Raw genomic sequence first — 27,620 nt, forward strand, 5'->3', positions numbered from 1 at the left:
TTCTCAACTAACTGTCGTAAAGTGAAGATCTGATCCTGACAGCCTCTATTTGGCCTGAATCCAGCTTGTTCTTCACCAAGCTTTTCTTCCAAAATTCTTCTCAACCGTTTCTCAAGTATACTAGCATAAATCTTGCCCGGAACACTCAGTAGGGAAATACCTCTGTAATTCTCACATTCAGTTTTATTTCCCTTTTTCTATATGGGTACTATTCTTTATTATTATTATTAAAACACTTAAGGAATAGAACAACGTAGTTAAGGAAATAAATTAAATTAAACTTTAATAAATATTTTCCGATATTTTGGCAACGTCACGTTGCCATTTTCTAAAGGAACTTACAAAAAAGTTACGTGCACATAGGCACTACAACACAGAAACTGGGAATGAAGAGGTGAAGCTATTGTTCTCCTAACAGTCCTGATGGTGCCATCTAGCGGGCTAAGTAGGTGTTCTTGGCCGTTGGGCTGAAGGTCTGCAGATGTAGGCCTTCCAAATTTGGGGCAGTCGCATACAACCAAATTTGTTGAGGTTTGGAGAATTTCTTAGGGCTGAGGCTGATTCCATAAAGAGTCTTTCAAATTTGTATTTGCTACGGTGTATCACTGTAGCTTTCTTCCACCGTATTCTGTGGCGTGTATCCAGAGCATGGTCCGCAAGCCCAGAATGACTGTATTTGTGAAAACGGATGTAGTCCTTGTGTTTCGAAATTCTGATATTCGCTGTCCTGCCTGTTTGGCCAAAGTAAGACAGTTTACAACTGCAAGGGACCTGGTAAACACCAGGTAGGTTTAGGGGAAGTGGTTGGTCTTTAGTGGAGCGGATAAGGGATGCCAATTTTCTGTAAGGTTTGTAACAGGAGGTCAGGTCATGTTTTTTTAAGATTTTGGTAATCTTTTCCGAGGTGCCTCGGATGTAGGGAATGATGATGGATTTAGAGTAATCCTTGTTGTGTGTGTGTGTGTGGGTGGGATCTGTGGTTTGTAGGTTCTAATATTTTTTGGATTTTTTTTTTTGGGGGGGGGGTAGCCATTGGCTGAGAAAGTGTTGAGGATGTGATTTAGTTCAGTGTTTAGGGCCAAGTCGTTTGAACAGATTAGTTTAGCCCTGTTGTATAGTGTTTTCACTACTCCATATTGTTGTGAGTGGGGGGGGGGGGATTGTCGGTGAATGTATCTGACTGTATGGGTGGGTTTTCTGTAAACTGAGAAAACCAAGGATCCATATCCGGATCCGGATAAGGGATGCCAATTTTCTGTAAGGTTTGTAACAGGAGGTCAGGTCATGTTTTTTTAAGATTTTGGTAATCTTTTCCGAGGTGCCTCGGATGTAGGGAATGGCGATGGATTTAGAGTAATCCTTGTTGTGTGTGTGTGGGGGGGATCTGTGGTTTGTAGGTTCTAATATTTTTTGGATTTTTTTTTTTTTTGGGGGGGGGGAGCCATTGGCTGAGAAAGTGTTGAGGATGTGATTTAGTTCAGTGTTTAGGGCCAAGCTGTTTGAACAGATTAGTTTAGCCCTGTTGTATAGTGTTTTCACTACTCCATATTGTTGTGAGTGGGGGGGGGGATTGTCGGTGAATGTATCTGCCTGTATGGGTGGGTTTTCTGTAAACTGAGAAAACCAAGGATCCATATCCGGATAAGGGATGCCAATTTTCTGTAAGGTTTGTAACAGGAGGTCAGGTCATGTTTTTTTAAGATTTTGGTAATCTTTTCCGAGGTGCCTCGGATGTAGGGAATGGTGATGGATTTAGAGTAATCCTTGTTGTGTGTGTGTGTGGGGGGGGATCTGTGGTTTGTAGGTTCTAATATTTTTTGGATTTTTTTTTTTTTTTTTTTTTTGGGGGGGGGGGGGGGGGTAGCCATTGGCTGAGAAAGTGTGGCCAAGTCGTTTGAACAGATTAGTTTAGCCCTGTTGTATAGTGTTTTCACTACTCCATATTGTTGTGAGTGGAGGGGGATTGTCGGTGAATGTATCTGCCTGTATGGGTGGGTTTTCTGTAAACTGAGAAAACCAAGGATCCATTAGGCTGGCATGTGACTAGTCTAGGAAAGGGAGGCTGTTGTTTTCCTCTTTTTCCAGAGTGAATTTGATTCTGGGGTGTTGGTTGTTTAAGTGTGTTAAGAAGGAGAGAAGTGTTTCAGAGCCATGTGGCCAAATAGTGAACACATCATCAACGTAGTGAAGCCATATGGTTGGTTTTTGTGGGGCAGAGGCTAAGGCTTTTTCTTCAAAGGTCTCCATAAAGAAATTGGGCAAGGGTGGGGAGAGTGGTGAACCCATGGCTGTCCCCTCTATTTGTTTGTAGAATTTTCCCTGCCAAACGAAATAGCCTGAGTTCATTGTGAACTGAAATAAGGCTGAGATATCAGGAGAAAATTTAGCTTGGATTAGCTCTAAAGTTTCCTTGAGTGGGTTATTTGTAAATAAAGAGGACATCAAAGCTGACCATTATGTCAGTATGTTGGAGTATAAGGTTTTCTATGCTGGCTTTGAAATGGGCCGAGTTTTTTATGTGTGATGGTGTGTGAGCTCTTTGGCCAAATGTTTAGCTAATTTGTATGTGGGGGAATCAATGCCATCTACTATGGGACGTAATGGCACATTTTCTTTATGTATTTTTGGGAATCCGTAAATACGAGGGGGGGGGGGTATAGAGTTAAACGGCTTTAATCTGTTGGTAACTTCTACAGGCCAAGAAGTGACTCTCTTAAGGAGCCTGTGAAGTTTTCTAATTTGAGAGTTGGTGGGATTGTAACTGATAGGGAGGTAAGTGGCCCGATCTAATAGAAGAGCATTCAGCTTACCCGTGTAGTCCTTGGTTAAGAACTACAGTTGCATTTCCCTTATCCGCTTTGGTGATAACTAATTCTTTATTATTCTTCATTTCCTGTAGAGCTTTATATTCCTTGTTTGATATGTTGGTTTTTGGTGATCTTGCTTTGGAAAGGACACAGGCTACATCCAGTCTTACACTGTTGGCTACTTGATGTGAATGTGGCGGATTCCGCGCTCGATCTGGATCATAATATCCTCACTAGGTATTTTATTGGGAGCAATGGTGAAGTTGTGTCCACGTGACAGCGCGTTGAGTGCTTCAGGCTCCAGGGTGACTGAAGAAAGGTTGATTACCGTGTTGGTAGCAGGTTTTGGAAAGACGGTAGAGTTCTTTTTTAATTTTTCAAACTTTTTCATCTGTCGGCCTAGTATTTTTTTAAATTCTTTTTCGGCAGCGGTACATGAGACGTCATGTAAAATCGACCAAAATTCGTGGTTCAAAGTGCGCGAAAGCTCATCTTCGACGGCTGAATAGCTTCGTTAATGTCCGCTAAGAGTGACCACGTGGCGGTGATTTGTTCGCATAGCAATGCGTAGCTAGCGTGGTTATATATTCGGAGAGCTTTTTGTGACACAAACCGGTGTTTAAATTTTACACAGTTCAGGATTACTTTATTATCCCAGCAGCATTTCAGGAACGCTAGACGATTTAATTGTCTAGACAGCTTCAATTTCAATTTACCGTATTGGCGGGCCTTCCGTGCGATTGTAACTCCGTGGATGATGTTGATTCTCGTAGACAGGCTTATACGTTGGTTTGTTGTTTCATTTAGCAATTTTCGACGTAATTACTCCATACTTCAAGGATATCTTTTTCTCCCATTTTCATGTCACCTTTATCATCTCTAACTCCTTTTACAGCACTCTTTCCTCCATTTCTAAGCTTCTTCAACAACATCCATAATATCTTACCACCTTCTTGATATTTATTTTCTACATTCTTGCCAAAGTCCTCCCATGACTTTTGTTTAGCTAGTTTTACACAGTGTTTAGCTTTCTTAGATTTGTCTCTGTATTCTCTCAGAGTACAAGCTGATTACTATTACTGCTCTACTCCAATCATCAGGAATTTGTCCCCTCTATCCAGGCCTTCTGAACTATGCAGTGCAGCCACTGTAAGACTTTGATACCACCATACTTCAGCATTTCTAGTCGAATATCATCCACTCCTGCTGCCTTTCCACATTTCAAGCCTTTGATGGCTTTTTCTACTTCAAGTATTGATATTTATTCCTGACTGTATGCCTGTTAAGTGTTTTTTACCACTGTGCTATCACTGCTTGTTTCATTTAGCAATTTTCGACGTAATTACTCCATACTTCAAGGATATCTTTTTCTCCCATTTTCATGTCACCTTTATCATCTCTAACTCCTTTTACAGCACTCTTTCCTCCATTTCTAAGCTTCTTCAACATCCTCCAGAATATCTTACCACCTTCTTGATATTTATTTTCTATATTCTTGCCAAAGTCCTCCCATGACTTTTGTTTAGCTAGTTTTACACAGTGTTTAGCTTTCTTAGATTTGTCTCTGTATTCTCTCAGAGTACAAGCCGATTTATTTGCCAGGAACTTTTGATAGGCTTTCTTCTTTTCCTTCACTGCCTCTTTAACTTCCTGTGTCCACCATGGAGTTCTGATTATTCTATCCTTGCAGACAACCTCACCATATGCCTCTCTGGCTGAATCAATCAGGGTTTTCTTCAAGGCTTGCCACTGAATCTCCAAGGTTTGGTTCTTGTTCTCAAACTCTTTCATTTTTTTTCCAATAATCTTTGTGTATTTTAGCCCACAGTTCACATCTGAGAGCGGCTCAACTTTTATTCGCTTTAAAACTTTCTTACGTTATTCTTTTCAATATGAAATTCAATTTCATCCTGCTCAAGACTAAATAGTGATCGCTTCCAATTTCAAATCCTCTGTACACTCTGGTGTTCTGCACCAGGAAGAAAACATAACGATGAACAATAACATAGTCAATGAGACTTTTCTTATTCCTTGCCTCTTCTCTCCATGTGAATTTGTACACATTTTTGTTGGAACATTGTGGTAGTAATAACCAGTCCATGTCCTGAGCAGAAATCCAACAGGTATTTGCCATTATTAGTTTTGCTCTTTTCTCCAAATTTTCCCAAAACATTTTAGTATATCTGACAATCACTTCATACTCTGCTATTTAAATCCCCAACATGGAGCAACTTTTCCTTTTTCCTTGTGTCAGTTGCTTTCTCTAGAGCCTCAAAAAATTCCTTCACTTCTACCTTAGTAGAGCCTTCTGTGGGACCAAAGGCACAAATAAATCTCATTGTCCAATTCCCCATTCTGATATTTGCCCACATCACTCTACTTGAGACTGCCTGCCATTCAAGAAGATTAGCCTCGTATTTAGTGTTGAATACTATGGCTACCCCTTCTTTTCCTTGATTGTCATTGCCTGAATATAATATTTTGTATTTATTGCTCAGAAAGATCTCACCAGTTTTTGTCTTTTTTGTTTCAGTCAACCCTATTATGTCAATCTGGTATTTATCTAATTCCTCAGCTAGCTCCATTTCTTTGCCATTCAGGCTTCTTATGTACCGATCTTTAACTCTGGTGATGTTGAGTTGGGGCATGTTTCCAGATTTGTTCCAGTAGCTGACTTTTCGCTGTTCACCCTGGTTCAAATTCTCATTGGGGTTAAATCTGGTGAGTTTACCAGCCAAGGAATTACATTGATTTGCCTTTCTTTGAGCCATCTAGTAGTGGTCTTGGAAGTGTCAAGAAGCTGAACCTTCTGATGCTGATAACACAAAATCTCCAGAATTTCTTTGTATACTTTGGAAATGCCTCTTTCGTACACAATACAGCCATCCTGGATCATACAAGCCCATACCATGACAGAGGTTGGAAATTTCACTGAACATTTCATGCATTTTTTATCAAATGCATCTTGCTTAAGATATCAAACATGTATCTTCCCTTGATGACCATGGGATACCTAGTTCTTTCCATCTCCTGTGAAAATACCTTACACTTCGGAAGTGGCTTTTCTTCATGATATTGTTCAATCTCCTCTCATCCCTTGATGTAGTTATTACCTTTCAACTGCTATTGCAGTGATTATTTTGAAAATTCCAGTTATTAGAATACTGTCTCAATATTCTACTTACGCTTGCTTGAGAACATTTCAATTCCTTAGCTAGAAACTGTTGAGTTTGGCCTTCTTTGTATAGAAACACCATACAAAAATTCTCAGCTTCTGCTTTGTCACTTGTTTGATCCATGTTTAGCAAATGATTAATTGAAATCCATGCACCAACTATTCCTCACACACAAGTTAGTCACTCAACTACTGAAATATATGCTATTTCTATGCTCTTCTCAAAACCAATCAGAAAAATTTTGAATATTCTAATACTTTGAACAACATTAACAATTATTCTAATTTTGTTAATGTTTTCAAATAAAAGTTTTCTTATAATTTATATTAAATTTTTATGTGTTTACATGGTTATATAATCTACAAAGTACATAGATTTAGAATGATGCTAATTCACATCTGGTAATAATTATTTTCTATGCAATAAATTAGAACTGCAAATCATTCAATACATTTTCTTTGATTATTCCAATTTTTTGATTCAGAGGTGCATAATAAATTAGATGCATTTTCTGTTTCACATTTGTAAATTTATGAACTCAATTCTTGAGCTGTTTTTTTCTGAGACTCAAGACAAGAAAGATCAGGAAAATTCTGAAGAATTTCCTCCCAGAAAAGAAATCTAATTGTATGTTATGTGATGATAGTAATTTCAGCTGAAGTAATTACATAGAGCCTCTGTAGCTCAGTTGGTATAGACGAAGCCCTTTGGTTGGAAAGACCTGGTTCGATTCCCATTCATGATGTGAGAAATATATACTGGTCTCTTTTATCTAAAGGTGAGTTAGCCAGTCTCATACGGAGGTGGAGAGTTTCCCCTTCCTGGAAACCTGGGATTTTTCATCCCTCAGAACAGGGCAAACCAGCCTTGTGAACAAACACATCTACAGACAAAAATACCCCCCCCCCCCAACGCCAGGCTCTGCGACAAATCCGTTGGGATCACATATATTAAGTAAAAAAGCTGACCCCCAATAGATGGGATAAGGCACAACTTTGTGTAGAAACACCATACAAAAATTCTTAGTTTCCGATATGTCACCTGTTTGATCCATGTACCAACGATTCCTCACATGATTCCTTGCACAAGAGGAAGAAGAAGAGCTGAAATGATTACATAATTTATGTTACTACACACACACACACACACACACACGACTGGATAACACACATTTACTTACCAACAATGCCCTATGAAAGGATATCGCTGGTACTGTCTACATACACAGCAAGAACAGCTGCTGGTTGACATTCATTATGTTTCAGCTTCAAATTTATAGAATCAACTTCTCATTCTCATCTTTCATTCCAGCTGTTCAAGAAACATGGATTCTTCCTTTCTCCTTAACTACGATCTATACACGGATTTCTGTACTACAGGTTTTGCAACTTGTCATGTGTGGGATTAACACACACACACACACACACACACACACACACACACACACACACACACACACACACACACACAAAAAAAAAAAAATGTTCAGCAACTAAAATTATAAAATAAAAAATAATAATTGCCTGGAAAGAGATCACGGATCAGGAATAGGGAAGATTAAAATACAGGTATCCCTTGATTAACGCAGTTAATTAATTTCTCGATGTTACCGCATATATCAAATCTAATAATGAATGGTAAAAATTACAATTCGTCCATGATCGATTACTGTATTAATAATTCATTTTATATGGTACTCTTTTAGGAAAGATAAAAAATGAATGCAAAGTAAATGTTTAATAAATACTTGTACCTACATTATTTACTGCAATTTTTTTTATCAAAAGAAGTTATCAAGAGTAGTCTGAACAGTTTTAGTTTTTTTTCTTATCGGTATAAATTCTACGATAACAAGCAAAATGACCTCGGCAAACAAGCAATAAAACATAAAGAAAAAATATTGCAAATATAATACATGATGGTGCAAATTAAGTGGATATTGAATCCAACATTATTTCATAGCCAAATATAGAAACTACAAGCGTTTCGTGCCGAATATATAGAAACTAAAAGTTTCGGTGGATGCAAGCATAAGCAACCTTATGGGCACCTCGTAGTAAAGGTGGAGTAAACTCCAGATCACTTTCCTTAGTATTTTCCATAATGTAAAGCACATATCCTAGGAGACATGTATGATAAATAAGCCTTTGGCTCTCTATTTCAGTAATATATGATGGTCGATTTATTTTCTGTTACAATCTAGAAATTATTGAACAAAGAATAAAAAATAACAACAACTAAACCATACTACACTGACATTGGAGGTTGCGGTATCTCTCACATACAATTTACTGTCAAATATCACAAACCTTTACATACCATGTGTTAAACCAAACTGACAGCAAAAAACAGTGTAGAATATCACTCGTAACATATGAATGCGCAGCTACTCATGACCTCCAAACTATACATTGAATTGTGTAGGAATATTTATATTAAACATTTTGCATGTATCTGTCAGATGAACTGTGAGCTTCTTAGGATTAAAGGCACGTTAATCAAAACGTTTGCCGCGTATATCAAGGAATTGCCGCGATTAATTTCACTGCGTTAATCAAATCCTGCATTAAGCAAGGGGTACCTGTACTATAAGATATTTTAATACAAATGTTATATGTGAAATAATAATGATACCAATCTATAGCTAAAAAAACACGCAGATCTTTCTTTTGGCTACTTACCTAAAGATAACATACATCCCATAGGTAATACTTCATAATAAATTATATGGTGTAGTCACTTAAAAAATCATCATCATCATGCGTGTCAAGGATTTTTAGGCCTAGAGTGGCCTGTTCTGGCCTTAGAAGTCATTATTAAATCTCTCTTAAGAAGACAACCTGGTTTTCATTTCCCTAATGGTTTGTAATTTAAGGCTCGTTTTGGTAATCTTTCTGTTTTCATGCTTTCAACGTGTTTCATCCATTTATGTTTATATTTTTTACTATTACTGATTCCTGGTTTAATTCTTTCATAATTTCCTCATTTCTTTTGACTTAAAAAATAATGTTTGCAAAGAACTTAAACAACCTGAGTTAATTCATAAAAATGTGAATTACTTGGTCAATTAGGATTGTTGAAATAGTTTTAGTAGTACCATTGATATAGAGGCTCTCGTAACAACTCATTATACTTACCCTGAATATCTTCATCTTGAATTTCACTACATTTCCTTTGGTAAATCTCTTCATTTTTGAGGGCGATTTGATAGAACTTTGTGAATGCCTAGAAAAAAAAAAAAAAAAAAAAAATTAAGAATCATATATGTACAAAACAACCGCGTGGTTAGCCTAGTGGCTTTGCGCTTCGCAACCATATGCTTGGGGAAGGAGTGTCCCAGGTTCGATTCCCGTTGTAGATGTGAGGAATTTGAGGATCTTCCTCAGGCATAGCCAAGTTAGCCGGTCTTGGGCGCGGTCAGTAGGGTTTTTTCCGCCAGTTTATCTGGCATTTTTCATCCCGCAAACAGGAAAACCGGCCCGTGAACATATGCCTCTACAGTCAAAAATATGTCCCCCCCAGCGGCAGACCAGGCAACGGGTCAGTTGGGAGTAGTACTAACAAGAAGTCGCATCTAAAGTAACACGCGGACCCTGCATGGAAAGCGGGAATAACGCGTTGAAGAAGAAGCTATGTACAAAACAGAACTGCTATATAAGCATACATATATATATATATATATTCTAGGGGGCTCCGTCCCTGATGCCTATGCCCCCCCCCCCCGAGTTCCAGACTGGGAGGCCGGTTCTCCTTGAATTCTGATGACTCGAAAAAGGGGGTTCCCACAGGCGCTTATGGCACCCAATCCCTTCACAGTACTGGACTTGTAGGCCAGTTCTCCACGAATTCTGATGACTCGAATTTTGAAAACTCAAAAGGGGTCCCCCCTCCCCACAAAGAAATAAACTCTGGGGGAAGAAACAGAAATTGAAAATGAACTCCTTTTTCTTAAAAAAGACTTTTATTAATAATGGTTTCTCTCCTAATAAGATTGATAAATTTCTTTCTCTCCATCACTCAACTGTTTCTGAAGATCTCTCTTCCCCCAGAGCCTTTATTTCTTTCCTTACATCAGCTCTCTTTCATCAAAACTAGCTAAAATTCTCAAGAAATTTAACTCCAGAACTTGCTTCTCTACGCTCCCAAAACTTCACTGCATACTTAGTAAACCTAAAGAGAAACATCTTCCCACTCAGTTTCCAGGAGTCTACAAGATTTTATGTGATTGTGGAAAGCCATACTACGGCCAAACTGCTAAATCCATCCTTTTACGTATGGAAGAACACCACAGAGATATTTCCTACAACAGGACTAGAGCCAGCGCTCTCTCTAACCACGTTCTTTTTTCTGTTAACTCAGATGAAGGCCGCCAACACATTGTGGACTGGACACAAACTTCTAATATCCATGTGAGCTATGATGAACTTGAAAGAAAGATTGTCGAATCTAGAGAAATTACCTTAGATTCTTCCCATATCAATAACAGCCTAAGTTTCAATCTCTCTGATGCACACATTGCCTCTGTTCAATACTCGCAGACTTGTGACAGCATGTAGAACTTTTATTTGGAACTCAAGGCTCGCATTACTGTTTTCAAAATGTACTACTGTCTTTTGTACTAGTTCTGTTAATGCAATTTTTAAGTCTCTGTTATTTTTTGTATATTTCTTTTATTGTGATACCTGAAGAAGTTGATCCATTCAACGAAACTAGTAGTATCTTTATATATATATTTATATTTTTTATTAATGATGGTTTTCGATATATATATATATATCGAAAAAATATATTAAAAAAAAATATATACATATATATCACCTTCTATGGCATATAAATACACAAAAAAATTGGGAGTTGGTAAGAAATTGCAACACCTCCCTGCAAATCTCAAACAGACATAAATTTATAACTTTTCTACGGTAATTAAATTTGACGAACACACGTCAATACTGTTTTTGAGATAGTAGCATGGTGACAAATATACTCTGCTCAAAGAGTTAAGGATACTTCTTATGTAATTTCATCATGGTAACTGCCCATGATCAGGTGGATCTGCTATATCAGAAAGTCTAGCAGCTGTCAGAATTGAATACAACTTCATTTCATTTTAAAATATTGCCTAAATTCACTTTTAGGATAATCTTAATCAATCTCTCCTTGGCTTGCCAGTATGATTCATTATGTACATAAGTAGATTGAGTGGAGGGTAACATGCTTGCTATATGTAAGAAAATTGAGAAAAACACCTAGAAATATTTCTCAAGTTTTCTTGTGAAATATTACTAACACTTTTAATTTATATTTGATTTATGTGAATTTTTTAAATTTAATATACAAAATAAAGTTACATCACTTCTAAACCAATCACCTACTTTTCATCTTTCTCTTCTATGATTTTAATGAACATTTTCTCAGAATTAAGAAATATTCCCCCCCCCCCTTAAAATATTGTAAAATACCTCGAACAATTAATATATTTCAAATCTAAAATAAGAGCATTTCTTCCAAAAACAAAAAAAAAAAGCAGTGCAAGGAAGATTAACTAAGAAAATCTAGACAGATCATCAAAACTTAAGTAGTTTCCAGATCTTTAAAAATCTGCACATGAGAATGATACTTTGGTCTGTTTAGCAATGCACACTGAAGAATCTACATCTTTATCTTTCACCTTTTGGAACATGGATTCCAGTTCTTTTGATGATGATAAAATATATTAGTTTATAAATATGACATAGTTTTATTCTTTCATACACTAGCTTCTTCTTTATATCAATGATTTTGTTTTCACTTATTTCTGATCCACTTCAATTTTATAAGACATGGATTCTAATGTATATAAGCAATTTGAAAACCCTCTACTCATTTACTCCTACTTACAATAACTGCTGCAAGTTGTTCAGCGATGAGAGTAACAGACTGATTACATACATTGTTCTTATGCATCTTCAAGCTTTTCAATTTTTAAGGGATGCTAAGTGATTTCCCCCATACTAGTGAGAGCATAATGGGTAAGGAAACTATTACCTTGACAGTAGGTATTGTTTTTAGGATAGCAATGTAACATTTTAGAATGTGGGTGATCTGATATACTGTTTAAATGGTAGCAGAATTTTATCATTTTTGGCTATTTAGGCACAGTATTTTGTGAAGATGGCAAGCAAGTTAAATCTAGAAATAGACAATAGAATAAAGCAAAGCTGGTATGGAGAGGAGCCAATCGAATAAATTTATATGGAATAAGAGAGAAATTAGTCTAACCACCAAATTAGCAGTGTACAAGGCACTGTTAAAACCACTTTTAAGTTACGGATTGGAGAGAGTTGAGATAGAAATAAAACTTTGATCAAAGACCACAGATAAATTAGGAACAGACGGCATTAATGGAAGAATCATATTAAAAATGAAGACATTAGAAAGGAACTTGGCATTGTTTGCATTCAAGAATGTGTGAGCAGGGCTAATCTAAGGTGGTATGGTCACTTAAATAGAACAGGAGAGAGGAAAGGTTTAGCAAAACAGGTGTTTGATGTCAAGATGGCAGGAAAGAGATCCAGAAGAAGATAAAGCTCTAGGTGGATTGATTCAAAAGAACAAAATGTTAGATATGACAATATTGGACAAGTAAAAGACTAATTGGAGGAAAATTATATATATATATATATATATATATATATATATAAAAAAGGATTTAAATGACTCCATACTGAGAAAGAAAAGTTTAATGTTAAGATACGACTAGTTTCGTTGAGATTTAACTTCTTCAGGTATCAAAGGCAAAGAATTACAAAAAAATAACAGACATGATAAAATATATTAACAGATATAGTAAAAAACACACAAGTACACACTAGATCTGTTAATGTATTTTATAATGTCTCTGGTATTTTTCTGTAATTCTTTGCCTCTGATACCTGAAGAAGTTGAATCTCAACGAAACTAGTCGTATCTTAACATTAAAATTTTCTTTCTCGGTATAGAGTCATTTAAATCCTTTTTTATATACATTTATATAAAATAATATAAATTCAATAATACACACACACAGTAGGGTCTCTTTTTATGCGGTAGATACGTTCCACAGAAAACTGCATATAAAAAAATCACACAAAAAAGACCTAACTTACATTTAAATATTAGGGATATGTTCCATAATTTTCTAAAACCGCATAAAACAAACAATGAATTAAAATAAACCTAAAATCTCATTAAAAGTTTATAAAAATTCCGAAAAATAAGAATGCCTAAGTTTGTTTTGAAACTTTATTCATTTAATTTTATTGAAAAGCAACAATTTTTTTTTTTTACATTTTTTCATCAGAATTATCGTCGGTATTAGACAATATTCAGCAGCGTTTGCTAACTGGTGCGAAATCACTTTCATCACCAGAAGAGATAGTCAGAACATCACATCTGTATGGTAAAGGAAATATTTCTTCACAAACAGAATTAGGTTCACCCTCATTCTGCTCTGATTTTTTTCTTCTGACAATGTAATCAGTGATGAAACTTTGCGATGATGATTTTACTAATTTTTTATACAGCTCGTGGTGTCTAGACATACAGTTCTTCAGCTCATGGAATTTAAAGGCTCATTCAGAATTTGTGTCATTAACAAGAAAATGATTTTCCAATTTATTGCACAGTTCAAGACCTCCTTGAATTATATTTGCAGTGAGGGGGACAGGTTTTTCTTCTGCTTCACTATTGTTTTCTAGATCTCAGACGATATCTAAAGTTAATTGATATCCAATAATATCATCCTCACTTAAGGCATTATCCACAAGCAATTTGTCTACGTCGTTCTGGCTAATTGTATCAAAACCTTCTCCACCAATTTCATGCCCAAGTAATGATTTCAGCTGATAATGTAGATGACTGAATGGTTGCGCTGTTTGCAACACATCCAGACCAAGCTGCTTTCCAGCAGACATTTAAAGTTTGTGGTCTTAATTCAGCGATAGCAGATGCAACATGATTAAAAGAGTCCAAAATGGAAAATTTTTTTCCAAAAGTCAGTCACTGTTAATGATTCATTTTCTAGTTTATCCGATATAAATTGAAAAGTGTGCTTAACATAATATTTTTAAAAGTAGCAATTATGCTTTGATCTAATGGCTGAATAACGGTTGTTGTACTGGGTGGAAAAAACACTACCTGCATATTTGGATGTTCTAAATGCAGATGACTTAGTGCATTGTCAACAATTAATAAAACTTTAAAATCGAGAGCTTTTTGCTTCATATTTTTTTCCACTTCTGGTACAAAGCAATTATTGAACCATTTAGTAAATACAGCAATTGTAACCTAGGCCTTTGTATTAGCCATCCAATGTACCGGCAATTGTTTTAGATCTTTGCCTTTTAGAGCACGTGATCTTAGAGATCGAGTTACTAGGAGTGGTTTCAACATTTGATCCCCTGATGCATTGCTACAAAGTAACAATATTACTCGATCTTTGCTTTCTTTAAACCCACTTGCTTTTTTCTCAGACTTTGCAATGAAAGTTCGACTAGACATTTTCTTCTAAAACAATCCTGTTTCGTCAGCGTTAAATACTTGATCAGGACAATATCCGCTATCTTCAATAATTTTGGCTAACTTCTCTTGAAACTTGTTGGCTGCTTCGTCTGCTGCTGGTGCAACCTCGCCTGTAATCTTCAGGCGTTATGAAGCGTGTTCCTTTTTAAAAACCCGGTTAGCCATCCTTTGCTAGCCGAAAATTCTTTATCAGCTATAAGATATGCATAAAAAGAGACCCAAGTGTATATAATTTAACATGGTAAAAACAATAAATTAAATACTCATCTCTTTAAAAGTATGCCTAAATGCAAGAAGTCAATATGGAATCAGCTTTGCTCAGATTTGGATAGTGTAGAAAGTCTTCACAGTATTCTTTGAATAATCTTGCTAATTTAAAAGAACTGTCATGAAGTGCTATTTCCAGTCATCTGATATGGTGGTCAGTGGTTACATCATGGTTCACTCAATTTTAGACAGATAATGTAAAATACAGCAAATAAATGATTGGCTCCAACAATGGAAAAATCATGTAGAAAGAATGAAGGATAAAAATTGGCAAATAGAGGAAGATCAATTTCAAAATGGAAGCAATACAAGCATTCATGCTTAGTACTGAAAAAAGGAAAAAAAATAATACAAAATCACATTACACCTGTACATGTATACACCTGTTAATTTTTTTATATTTTTTTTTTATAATGAATTGCATTTCTAACTGTTTTATTTTTCATTAAAATTATGTTATAGCAACATGCAAGCTTAAAGTGTGACAAAAACTACCAAACATTTTGTTTGGTAGTTTTGTCTGTATATGTTTCAGGTGTGTTCCCTCCCCTCCCCCACACCAACCAACGGTATTTTGTTATTATTATTACCCTAAGACCCTATGGAGTCAAAGCATCAAGGAGGTCCCTTTGTCATACACACAGCTCATCATACTATGCCTTAAACACATTCAAATTCTCTGCAGACACTGCACTCTAAGGCAAAGCATTCCAATCATTCAAAACTCCGCATGCAAAAAAAAACCTGCTTCTCACGTTCGAAATTTCATAGATCAGAAACTACCTTAGTCAGTTGCCTCTGGACCCTTTCAACATTTCTTCATCCTTTTGAAAACCAGGTAACCAAATCTGTGCACAGAAGTCCATGTGTAGCCTAATCACAGCCTTATACAATGAAAGAAGAATCTCCTTACTTCTACAAGTCAGTGTCCTCTGCATCATTACCAGGATTTTGGCAATGTGTCCTCCAAATTTTATATCCTTATCCACCATCACCCCAAGATCTCTTACATCCTCCGCACCTTCAACAATATATTACCACTAAGCATAAATTATACATCCCATCCTTGTTTCCCAAATTTTAAAACCTTAGATTTTCAACACTGAACTGGTATCCCCACTCCCATGTGCATTCACTCAATCTATTCAAGTCTTTTTGTAAGGCCACAACATCTGCTCTACTCCTCGTAGTTCATCCTAACTTTGCACAATCCGCAAACAACTGAATACCCCAATATCATTAATATACAAGTTAAACAGTTAAATGTTAATAGGGTATGTTGACTTATCACACTGTTTTTAGGAAATGTTTCAAGAAGTAAACAAAATAGACCCCCGAGGAACACCACTAGTCACTTTTCATTTCCAGGATATTGCTCCCCCCATACACAACTTGCTGATACCTATCAGATAGCCAATCTCCAATCCAATACACTTGTCTAATATCCAACCCCATCCACTCTAGTTTGACTATCAATTTATCGTGAAGTAATCTATCAAAAGCCTTTGCAAAATTTAAGTATACTCTGTGTATCCATCTCCTTTGTCCGATGAAGTCATCACATTTTTGTAATAAATAAGTAGACGACTAAAACATGACTTTCTCTCCTTTTTTTTTTTTTTTTTTTTTTTTGTCGCATTATCCAACTACAAATTAATGTGTCATCTCCTCTGTTTTTTTTTTTTTTTTTTTTTTTTTTTTTTTGTATTTATACTGTGAGGTAGGGTAGCCCATCCACTGATATTTTTTCCATAGTTCTTTCTGTTATAATAAAACGTTTCTACAGGTCTAATAGCTACATCTTAAATCATCTTATAGTAATGTCTATGTATGCTCAATTTTAAGATCACAGAGACAATACCAGATGATCTAATATACATATATTTCTTATGGAACATTTTGACATAGTCAGAAAAAGAATGACTTTCTAATTTGTAACCAGACAGTGTATGTACATAAAGGCACAAGAAAAAAAGGTAAAAACGTAGCTGTTTTCAAATTACATGCATTTGCGTTACTTACTGCATTGACCAGTTTCTGGGAAACTCCTGGGGGAAATCCTGCTTTTTCGGATGGGTCATGTTGTATTTTATAGAAATCAGTCCTAAAAAATTAATGAAAGATAAAAACAATGGTTTTATATATATATCATACAGCAACATAACAATGATTATATATATACACATCATACAGCAACATAACAATGATTTTATATATATATATATATATATATATATATATATATATATATATATATATACATATATATATATACATACATACATACATACATATGATGTCAGAAGTGCTCTAAAAGTTAGAAATAAGATGACCATTAGCACTGATAAGTCACAAACTAATTTGGAAGAAAACTGTTGATAAGAGATTAGTAATAATGTAGTATCGTCATTGTATCCTGTCCACCCCATTGGGAAACATGAGGAAGTGATTATATTTACTAATCATAATTTACATTTATGATTAGTCATGCTTACAATGACTAATCATAACTGCATTATGAAGCTAAATATCAAAAAGTAGAACTTTCAGCTGATAACTGAACATGAAAACGTACCAGTTAAAAGATGAAAAGAATGATGAGAAAAATTGGATTGTGTGTAATTCACTATATTTTGAGTGTGTGCATGCATGTATGGTCTCATGTGTTTGTGTGAGGAGTGGGAGAGAAAGAAACAAAGTGTGATATCATAAAACATTTGAGTAAGAAATGGAATGGTGTACGAGGGAAGAGTAATAAATGAGCAGGAGTATATGAGGGATTAAGTTTATGTTAATAGGTTATGTTGACTTATCACACTGTTTTTAGGAAATGTTTCAAGAAGCAAACAATGTCACTGAAATGTTTATTTAGCAAGTCTGACAAAAAGAAGTCCTAATAAAATGGAAGGATGGAAACTGGCAAATAAACAGCTGGTCTATATATTTTGTGGTTCAAATCTTTTCAGAGATGAGGAGAGAGAAATAACAGTGGAGTTTAACGATCTTGAAAATGGTCCTTTAATACTAAAAGAAAATATTAAAAATTTATAAAGTAAATGAAGTAATTGAAGTTCTTCCTAATATTTTGATATTGAAGATACCTTCTGTTCCTTTCTCGTTCCTCTGTTTTTCATAAATTCACTTTGTATATACTTTATTTCATTTACTGTTTTTGATTTCATTCTTTCTGGTATACTTCAAAGAGTAATTTTATTACATGGTTCATTAGGTCTTATTGGTCCACTAGCTAAGATCACATTCATACAGAAATGATAAAAGACACTTTCTTAAGTGGAAAAAAAAGAGCTAAGGAAACTATTTAACCACATATATTATATATGAAAGTGGTTATACTCCTGATCAATTCAGAAGTTCTATTTTTTAAACATTCTGAAAAAGAGTGGGGCAGTGGAATACAAAGATTACAGACCAATAAGACCTAATGAACCATGTAATAAAATTACTCTTTGAAGTATACCAGAAAGAATGAAATCAAAAACAGTAAATGAAATAAAGTATATCCAAAGTGAATTTATGAAAAACAGAGGAACGAGAAAGGGACAGAAGGTATCTTCTTCAATATCAAAATATTAGGAAGAACTTCAAAATGCAGAAAAGATTATCTGTTTTATAATTATAATACAGCATTTCAGTCAGCATAGTTAGCCTAGTAGCTAACCATCGACGACGTGAGGAGCTCAAGGATCTTCCTCAGCCATACCCAAGTTAGTCACTCTTGGGCATGGACAGCAGGGTTCCCCCCCAGTTTATCTGGGGGTTTTTCATCTCGCAAGCAGGCAAACCAGTCTTGTGAACACACGGATTACAGTCATGAATATCGCCCTTAGGGGATGCAGCAGAGTAGCGAACTGGCTGCATTAATGCACCAGCAACCCCTCATTACGATGGGACTCAACCCATCCTAGGACAGACGAGAATAGGATAGGATAGGAGGATACAGCATGTCAATGTTCGCTGTTAGAAATTAACAGAAAGATTAATAAAGAAAAAAACAGCCAGAAACAGAATAAGACTGATATATCCTATATATATTTGAACCAAACTGCAAACATTAAAATCAACAAAGAACTGTTGGAAAGAAATTTCCAAAAAAAAAAAAAAAAGTGTTATACAGATTGTGTGCTTTATCCTCATCTGTTCATTCTCTATGATGAAGAATTTTTTTTTTTTTTTTTAAGTATGATTTAAGAGACAACTTGGAGATGCATGGAAAGGAAACAGATGCTGCTTGGGCACTGATCAAGAGATATTTCACATCAACAATATCTGAGTGACAAACAGAAGAAAGAATCACTATGAGAGGATGAAGTTAGCAAATGACCAGGGTAGCTTGGTAATTGTTGCCTCCATCATAGTGGAAGTATTCAGTGAACAGTTTATCAATGTATTTCATCCTCATGAATGTGACATCACCAGAAGCTTGAATATAGATGGTGGCAGAGGGATTAATACTGAGGGAGCAGGAGATGCATGAGAAATTAAGCAAACTTGATGTTAATAAGGCAGTAGAATCTGACAATATATCATTGCATGTCTTAAGAATGCTCAGGGAATTAATGGCCCCCTTGACACACCTGCTTTTAATGTCTTGCAACATGGTAAGTCTCAAATCCCAAAGATTTAGAAAGAGGGTAAATTTTTTTTCCCTCTTGGGGAGGGGAGGAGAATAGGATTGAGGATACCAATTTTGGGTTAATCTGTGTGTCTGGGGTCGTGCAGTAGAGAGGTTGGTGAGGAAGAGGATTCAGAATTGGACATATAATAACAGTATTCTTTATGTTGGCCAGCATGGATTTGTTAAGGGGAAGCCATGCTTTAGTCATCTGCTTATGTATTACAAAGTGACAAATTCAATGGATAGTGGAGATATATGTATTACAAAGTGACAAATTCAATGGATAGTGGAGATATATATACAATGGTATACTTCAAAGATTTTCAAAGGTTTTGAAATCCAAGGATGCATACCAAAGTATGTCAAGCCCTTATTCCCTCGAATAAGGGCTTGACCAGCCCACATAGGACTACTGAGCACAGATCTGGTCTGGTTTTCAAGGGGATCCAAAGAAGATTCACTAAATTGGAGTTGGGTGTAAGGAATGGGATATAAAGACAGATTGAAGGAATGCAATTTCTTCTACAGAAGAAGAAGAGAGGAATATCTCCTATGTCTGAATCATGTTCTCCTCTTCTTCTGTATATGAGGCCTTGTTATTACCAGATTCATGTGGAGAGGGTTTTTCACAGAGTAGATGGAGACAAGGGTAGAACACAAGGCCATCCTTGGAAGCTGTACAAAGAAAGTATGAATAAGGGAATGATGAGGTTCTTTGCATGGTGACTGGAATGAATTGCTGGAGAAGTGTGAAAAATATGAATGGATTTAAGGCACAGTTTAATGATCTTTTAGTGTGAGAGTGTGGATCTCCCATGATGAGGCTTGTGACTCCATAGAAGTCTGAAGTTAATAATAGTGATGATGTTAAAAATGATATGTTGCAATGGTTACAATCCCACTTCAGTTTGTCAAAATCTTCATAACTATGTTCCTCAATTTATGCAACCAAAAGAAAGGTCTCAATCTGCAATCCCATTCTTCAGTTATTTTTATGGTTGAGGTTGCTGGTTTTGGAGCAATCCTCTGTGCTTTTCTGTTGCTGATCCAAGCTCTTCATATCTCTCTTCCTCTCAAGAGGATTTTCAATATTCTAGTCACTAATTCAAGTCTCTAGCCAATTCCTCATCAGGAATAGGAACCAATACTCTACATTTAGGCTGCCTGAGGTGAGCACATCATACATTTGCAGTTTTCATGATCATCTGCTTGTAAAATAAAATATATGACTTACTTTTAGGCTCAAATCCAAGTGTTTCAAACCGAATATGATCACACCACTGAGGTAAGTACCTCCTTTTTCCTTAAATCAGCAGTTGTAAGTAAACATCTTTAAATATCTAGGATTCTTATGAATTCTTATTATTCTCAATTTCTGTATACTGAGAAGCATGCATTTTTTTCATATCAACATATTAATATTATACTTAAAAAGAAACCGTATTCTTGTTTTTATCATATTTCCCCAGTAAGAAAATCAAAACTTTATATGTGAAATATCACAACTAAGCCACAAGCATATAGAATGCAGTTATTATTATTAACATCCAACCTTCATGGAGTAAGAGACTCATCATGTGAGGTACACGCTATCATACACACAAAGCTCATCCAACTGTGCCTTAAATTGATTCAATGTCATTACATTCACAACAATCAGGCAATGCATTCCACTCACCAACCACTCTCCATGTAAAGAACCTGCTACTCACTCCTATGTTCACATCCTTATACAGTTTCCAGTGATGGTCTCTTGTTCCATCCACCCCCTCACCCATTCTATGACAAATCTCTTCCATGTCAACTTGATAATAGCCCCTGAATAGCTTATATGTCTCAATCATATCTCTCTCCTTCTATTTACGAGGCTTTGCAATTTACATTCTCTCCTTGTACTCCACATTCCAAAGACCACTGAACATTTGTGAATCTTCTCTCGTCTCTTTCTAATATATCCTCATCATCATGAAAACCCAGTATCCAAATCTGAGCATAATAATCTATATCCATATCTATATGGATAATATAATAATCCATCTAGAAAGATTGGAGAAAAACAAGCTGGATTCAGACCGAATAGAGGTTATCAGGATCAAATTTTCACTTTAAGACATACAGTTGAGAAATCATGAAATATAACAACATTCTGGAATGACTTTTAATGGGATTATATTGATCAAGTGCATATAATAAACAACTATGTTATACCAACTAGTTTCACCAACTAAGGCTGTTGGCATCTTCAGGGTACGTAACTGGTGTAAGGCACTAAAAAGTAAAAAAAACTGTTACAAACTATAATCAACCGATTCCAATTATATTAAACAAAGAACAGAGCGCATACAATACATGCATAGAGCGTGCATGATCTCACTTGTTGTTATTTAGGAACGTCCTATAGTTGGCACTGTAATTCAGTTCTGGCGAGTTGAGAGATCTAATAAGGGTCTTCCAGATCACGGGTAAGATTAGTCCTTGGTTCTTGTTAAGGTTTTGTATATAGCGAGCAACAGTTGTGGCCTCTTTAAAAATTCGGGAGCAGAAGTACTCCTCTATGTAAGGAATTGTGCTTCTATCCCACTCTATGGTATGGTTCGTTCTCGAGAAATGAAAAGCTAACCCCGAATTTTCTTCTCTGTTATTATTGACATCACCTATGTGTTCTTTTTGGCTAATTTCAAGGCTCCTTGAAGTTTGGTCGATGTAATTCAAGCCACACGAGCATGGTATGTTATAAATTCCAGCATATTTGGAGAAAGGGTGGCTATCTTTTGGAGATCTTAAGAATTGTTTAATCGTTTATTTTATGTGGTCTAAGGAGTCTTGCAATCTTATTGGAAACCGTCCCTAAGTATGGGATAACGATGGTAGAAATATAACGTATATCATCTCATTGTCTTTGTCGGGGTTCAGAGAAAAGTATCTTGTGGACGAGTCTTTGAGGAAATCCATTCATGGTAAGGTTGGAAGATATCAGGGATAGTTCTTCCTGGAGGTCTTGTTGATCTGTTGTAAAAGGAGAGACACGGTTATTCAGCATGTGTACAATACTAAGTTTCTGAGTAATGTGGTGGCAGGAAGTGAAATGTAAATAACGTCCTGTATTGGTAGGTTTGCGGGAAACTGAGAGGTTGATACCACCATTCGGAAGCTTCTTAATTAAAGTGTCCAGAAATGATAATTGGTTATCTTTTTCAAGTTCTAGAGTGAATTTGATTGTGTGGTGTAGAGAGTTGATTTTGTTAAGAAAGTCGAATAGGTCCTTTTTTTGTGTGGTGCCAAACAATAAAGATATAGTCCACATATCTCCACCATACTGTGGGTTTAGGGTTTGTTTGAGATAAGATTTTACTTTCAAAATCCTCCATAAAGAGATCAGCACAAGATGGAGAGAGAGAGGGGGGAGGGGAATACCCATTGCAAGGCCAGCCAATTGCTGATATATGGTTTTATTCCATAAGAAAAAGTTTGATGTTAAACAGTGACGGAACAGAGAAGTAATGTCTTGTGGGAGCAAACTTCCTAAAATGTTGATCACTTCCTTCACAGGGATGTTAGTGAATAGAGATGTAACATGCAGGCTGGCGAGTAGATCCGTACTGGAGATAAAGATGTTGTTCAGTTTCTCAACGGAATGTTGCAAATTTCATATATAAGTATCCTAATTATGGATGTGTGGTTTGAGGAGGCCTGCCAGGTTTAGATAACAGATAAGTTGGCGAATTGATTCCATCTACAATCGAGCGTAGTGGTATTCCTCTTTCTTTTAAGGTTACATGGTGATCAGCATTCATATTTATGAATGTAGGGACACAAAACACATGTCGAAAAGATTATTTTACTGATTAATAATAAAATAATAATACGTTTCGACCCCTATATTGAGGTCATCATCAGAAGGATACATGTGTATAAGAACCAAGCTACATGCTGTTGCACTCTATGCAGGTAAATTACATCTATGTTGTTAACTAATCTTTTTTCTTAGCCTGCCCTCTAGTGATTTAAAAAAAAAAAAAAAAACCTCTGATAAAGTTCTCACGTACTAGGATTCTTCTGGAATTACACAGTTCATATTGTTATATTACGATTATCTCTTCTGGATTTGTACAGTAAGGTTGCTATTGGACCTATTCAGGAGAAGGGGAAAAAAAAAAACACTTCACCACGTCTTCTTGTATTGAGATTTTTCTTTGTGGTTGCTATGAAGGTTGCAGATGGGTTCCTCCACATTCTTGGAATGGTTAGACCATCATTTTTATTCAGATTCAGATCATGTTTGAGCATTTCACATGCTTCCTTGAATTTCCACTCGAACCAGGTTTTGGTGCGGTGTAGGGACTTGGTACCTTTCCAATCAATTCTGTAGTATGTTTGGAGTGCATGGTCAGAAAGGCCGGTTTTTCCAAAATGGAGGTATTTTATGTGTCATTTGTGTTCATCCTTCCTGATTGGGATGGTTCGCCCTGTTTCCCCTATGTATGGTATGTTACATGTGCATTGTATTTTGTAAACCCTTGGGTGGGCTAGGTATGGCAGTGGATCCTTGGAAGAGCTGAGTAGGTGTCTTAATTTTGTTGGGGGGTTTAAAGGTGGTTTTGATGTTGTATTTGTGTAGTGTTCTGTCTATTTTCTCGGAAATGCTTCTAACATATGGTATAGCAATAGCATTCTTTAAATCTTTTTTGTTATTAGTGGTATCTTTGTGGAGGATCTTGTGAGTGGTTTTTATACTGTATCCATTTTTTATAAAGGTATGTTTGATTTGTTCATTTGAACAAATAGTTTGAGCTCTGTGTTTAAGGGTGCTTATGACCCCTAGTTTTTGTGCTGGGTGGTGATAAGAAGTTTTGTGTATGTACTGGCCTGTGTGTGTAGGTTTGCGGTAAACTGAGAAGGAGAGACAGCCTGAAGGAAGACGTGTATCCAGGAACGGAAAGAGTTGTTTTTTTCAATTTCAATGGTGAATTGGATGTGTTTGTGTTGTTTGTTCAGGTGGCTAAGAAATGTATTTAGTGCTTTGCAGCCGTAGGGCCAAATAACGAAAATATCGTCGCCGTATCTGAGCCAAATTTTGGGTTTTGTTTCCCTGAACATTCAATAGCAACCTTACTGTACAAATCCAGAAGGTAATCGTAATATAACAATATGAACTGTATAATTGCAGAAGCCTACTATGTGAGGACTTTAGCAGAGTTTATTGTAGGTTATTTTTTTTTTTTTAATCACTAGAGGGCAGGCTAAGAAAAAAGATTAGTTAACAACGTAGATGTAATTTACCTGTATACAGTGCAACAGCATGTAGCTTGGTTCTTATACACATGTATCCTTCTGATGATGACCTCAATACAGGGGTCGAAATGTAAAGTTATTATTTTATTATTAATCAGTAAAATAATCTTTTTAACATGTGCGTTTTGTGTCTCTAAATTCATAAATATGAGAGTAGTGGTATTCCATTTTTGTGTACCTTAGGAGCACCATATAGTCTTGGTGTTACTGGATGCATGGATTTCAATCTTCGTTTTAAGTCTGTAGACCAGTTCACCATGATATATTAAAACGTTGGTGTCATTGTGATTCTTTAGTGTTGGATCTGTGACTAGGACACAGTAGGTTGATGTATCCGACAGTAAGCTGTTAATCTTATCTTTGTAATCACTGGTGTTTAAAATCACTGTTGAATTTCCCTTATCGGCCTTCAATATGATAATGTCTTTCTTTTTCTTCAAACTATACAATGTTCTTTTTTCCAGAGTAGTGACATTTTTGTTAGGAGTTCTGGAAGATGAGAGGATGATACTACTTTTTAATCTAATATCATTAGCTATGGGTTCTGGTAACGACGAGACTGCCTTTTCTATATTACAAATGACAACCACATTAGGGACATGATCAGGTGTTATCGCAAAATTGAAACCTTTTTTAAGTATATTGATCTCTGGTTTTGTTAATACGTGATCTGATAAATTAAAAATAACTTTGCTGTCTGGTAGAGAAGGTTTTGACTTAAAACGTTTTGTATAAAGATCGTTACATTTTTTGACTTGGTTTCGTTTGCGTGTAGTGACCATTCTATCCAAATGTGACCATATATCTTGGTCTAAGATATATGGTCGTATTTATATATTGACCATATATTCTTAAGATTTCCAAAAGATAGTCATCCTTTCTCCAAATATGCTGGAGTTTATAACATACCCTGCTCATGCAGCTTGAATTACATCGGCTAAACTTCAAGGAGCCTTGAAATTAGGGAAAAAGAACACATAGGTGACGTCAATAATAACAGAGAAGAAAAATCGGGGTTAGCTTTTCATTTCTCAAGAACGAACCATACCATAGAGTGGGATAGAAGCACAATTCCTCACATAGAGGAGGTACTTCTGCTCCTGAATTTTTAAAGAGGCCACAACAGTTGCTCGCTGTATACAAAACCTTAACAAGAACCAAGGACTAATCTTACCCATGATCTGGAAGACCCTTATTAGAGCTCTCAACTCGCCAAAACTGAATTACAGTGCCAACTATAGTACGTCCCTAAATAACAACAAGTGAGATCATGCACGCTCTATGCATGTATCGTATGCGCTCTGTTCTTTGTTTAATATAATTGGAATCGGTTGATTATAGTTTGTAACAGTTTTTTTTACTTTTTAGTGCCTTACACCAGTTATGTACCCTGAAGATGCCAACAGCCTTAGTTGGTGAAACTAGTTGGTATAACATAGTTGTTTATTATATGCACTTGATCAATATAATCCCATTAAAAGTCATTCCAGAGCTTTTTGGTCAAGAAAATTAAACGTTTTTTTAATAACAACATTCTGTATTTAAGTTTTGCAGACATTACATCAAGCAATATTTTCGTTCAATATTTGAATTGTAAGTGAACAGTGAGAATTGAAGGAGATACAGGAAGATAGTTTGGTGTTAAATCATATGTAAGACAATTCCTCCAGTGTTGTTCATTATCTATATCATCACATTATGAAGGAAAGTGGTATGCAAACTGATGTCAAAATTGGAGATTAATCTCAGCTCTTTACTTTATGCAGATGATGTTATACTTCTAAATAAATCAAGTAGAAGTCTGCAGAACTCCCTGTCTCTACTGAATTCCACTTATGGAATTTGGTATGTGAAAAAAAGTTGGTATAAAAAACCCAAACCACCCAGTTTAGCACACTATAGGAGTGACAGCATTCAGGACTCTAGGCCCAACTTCGGTTACCTTTCTACAGCCTCATTTACCCAGTGTGCCTATATGCACATATCAGGGATCACATTGTTTTGTGATCCCTAATAATGGCAACATAACCACTTACAGACCACACAAAATATCGGCATCCCTTATCCAGTCTGCTAAAGACCAGACACACTGCCTAGACCTACCAGGTCCCTTGCAGTTGCAAACTGTCCTATGAGGATGGTCTGAAAACTTCTCGGCCACAGATGGCAACACTATCGGCAAGATTTTTTTTTCTAAGTTGGTACCCCTGTCATAAGCATCCATGTGAAATTGCAAGTCATTCTATGAAGTAGTTTGTTTTATACAGCTATCTGAAGCAAAAGTGTTGTCTGTATCCCTTGAAATAGATAAAATTGAGTATCATGCAGTTATAAAATTCTTTGTAAAAGAAGGTTTAATGGCAAAAGAAAGTCATTCAGAGTTCATAAAAGTTTATGAGCACTCTTCTCCTTTGTTTTCAATGATTAAGAAATGGCTGTCGAGTTTAAATATAGTCATACCAGCCTCGAAGATGATCCATGTGAAGGACGTCCAAAAACTGTAACAACACCAGAAATCATTGATCAAATGCATGATATGGTATTGGATGACTGCCGAGTCAAAGTGCGTAAAATTGCTGAAACTATAGGCATTTCAAAAGAACGTGTAGGATATATTTTGCATGAAGAATTGCAAATGAAAAAGCTTTGTGCAAGATGGGTGCAGCACTTGCTCACACCAGATCAAAAACGCACTCACATGAAAATCTCTGAACACTGCTTGGAACATTTTAACAAGAATTACACTGATTTTGTGCATCGATTTATTATTATGGATGAGACGTGGATTCACCATTACACACCAGAATCCAAACAGCAGCCAAAACAGTGGACAGAAGCTGGTTGTTCAGCACCAAAGAAGAAAGTCGGTTCCATCAGCAGGAAAGGTCATTGCATCGGTGTTTT

The 27,620-nt window shown here is 36.0% G+C and overlaps 1 protein-coding gene across 2 annotated transcripts in view; it reads right to left on the minus strand.

Moving 5' to 3' along the window:
• LOC150103080 (nudC domain-containing protein 3) overlaps nt 1-27,620 on the minus strand; it is a 116,968-nt gene that overhangs the window by 83,934 nt on the left and 5,414 nt on the right. For both annotated transcript variants that reach the window (XM_090397910.1, XM_090397909.1), the window contains exons 2-3: nt 16,811-16,892; nt 9,121-9,208 (exon numbers count right to left, since the gene is read on the minus strand). In XM_090397910.1, the coding sequence (XP_090254036.1) occupies nt 9,121-9,208; nt 16,811-16,892 (170 nt within the window). The remainder of the gene's footprint in view (nt 1-9,120; nt 9,209-16,810; nt 16,893-27,620) is intronic.

This window comes from Typopeltis vanoorti, chromosome 9 (assembly GCF_054136105.1).
Source record: "Typopeltis vanoorti isolate ZY-2024b chromosome 9, IOZ_Tvanoo_1.0, whole genome shotgun sequence".
Classification (NCBI taxonomy): Eukaryota; Metazoa; Arthropoda; class Arachnida; order Uropygi; family Thelyphonidae; genus Typopeltis; species Typopeltis vanoorti.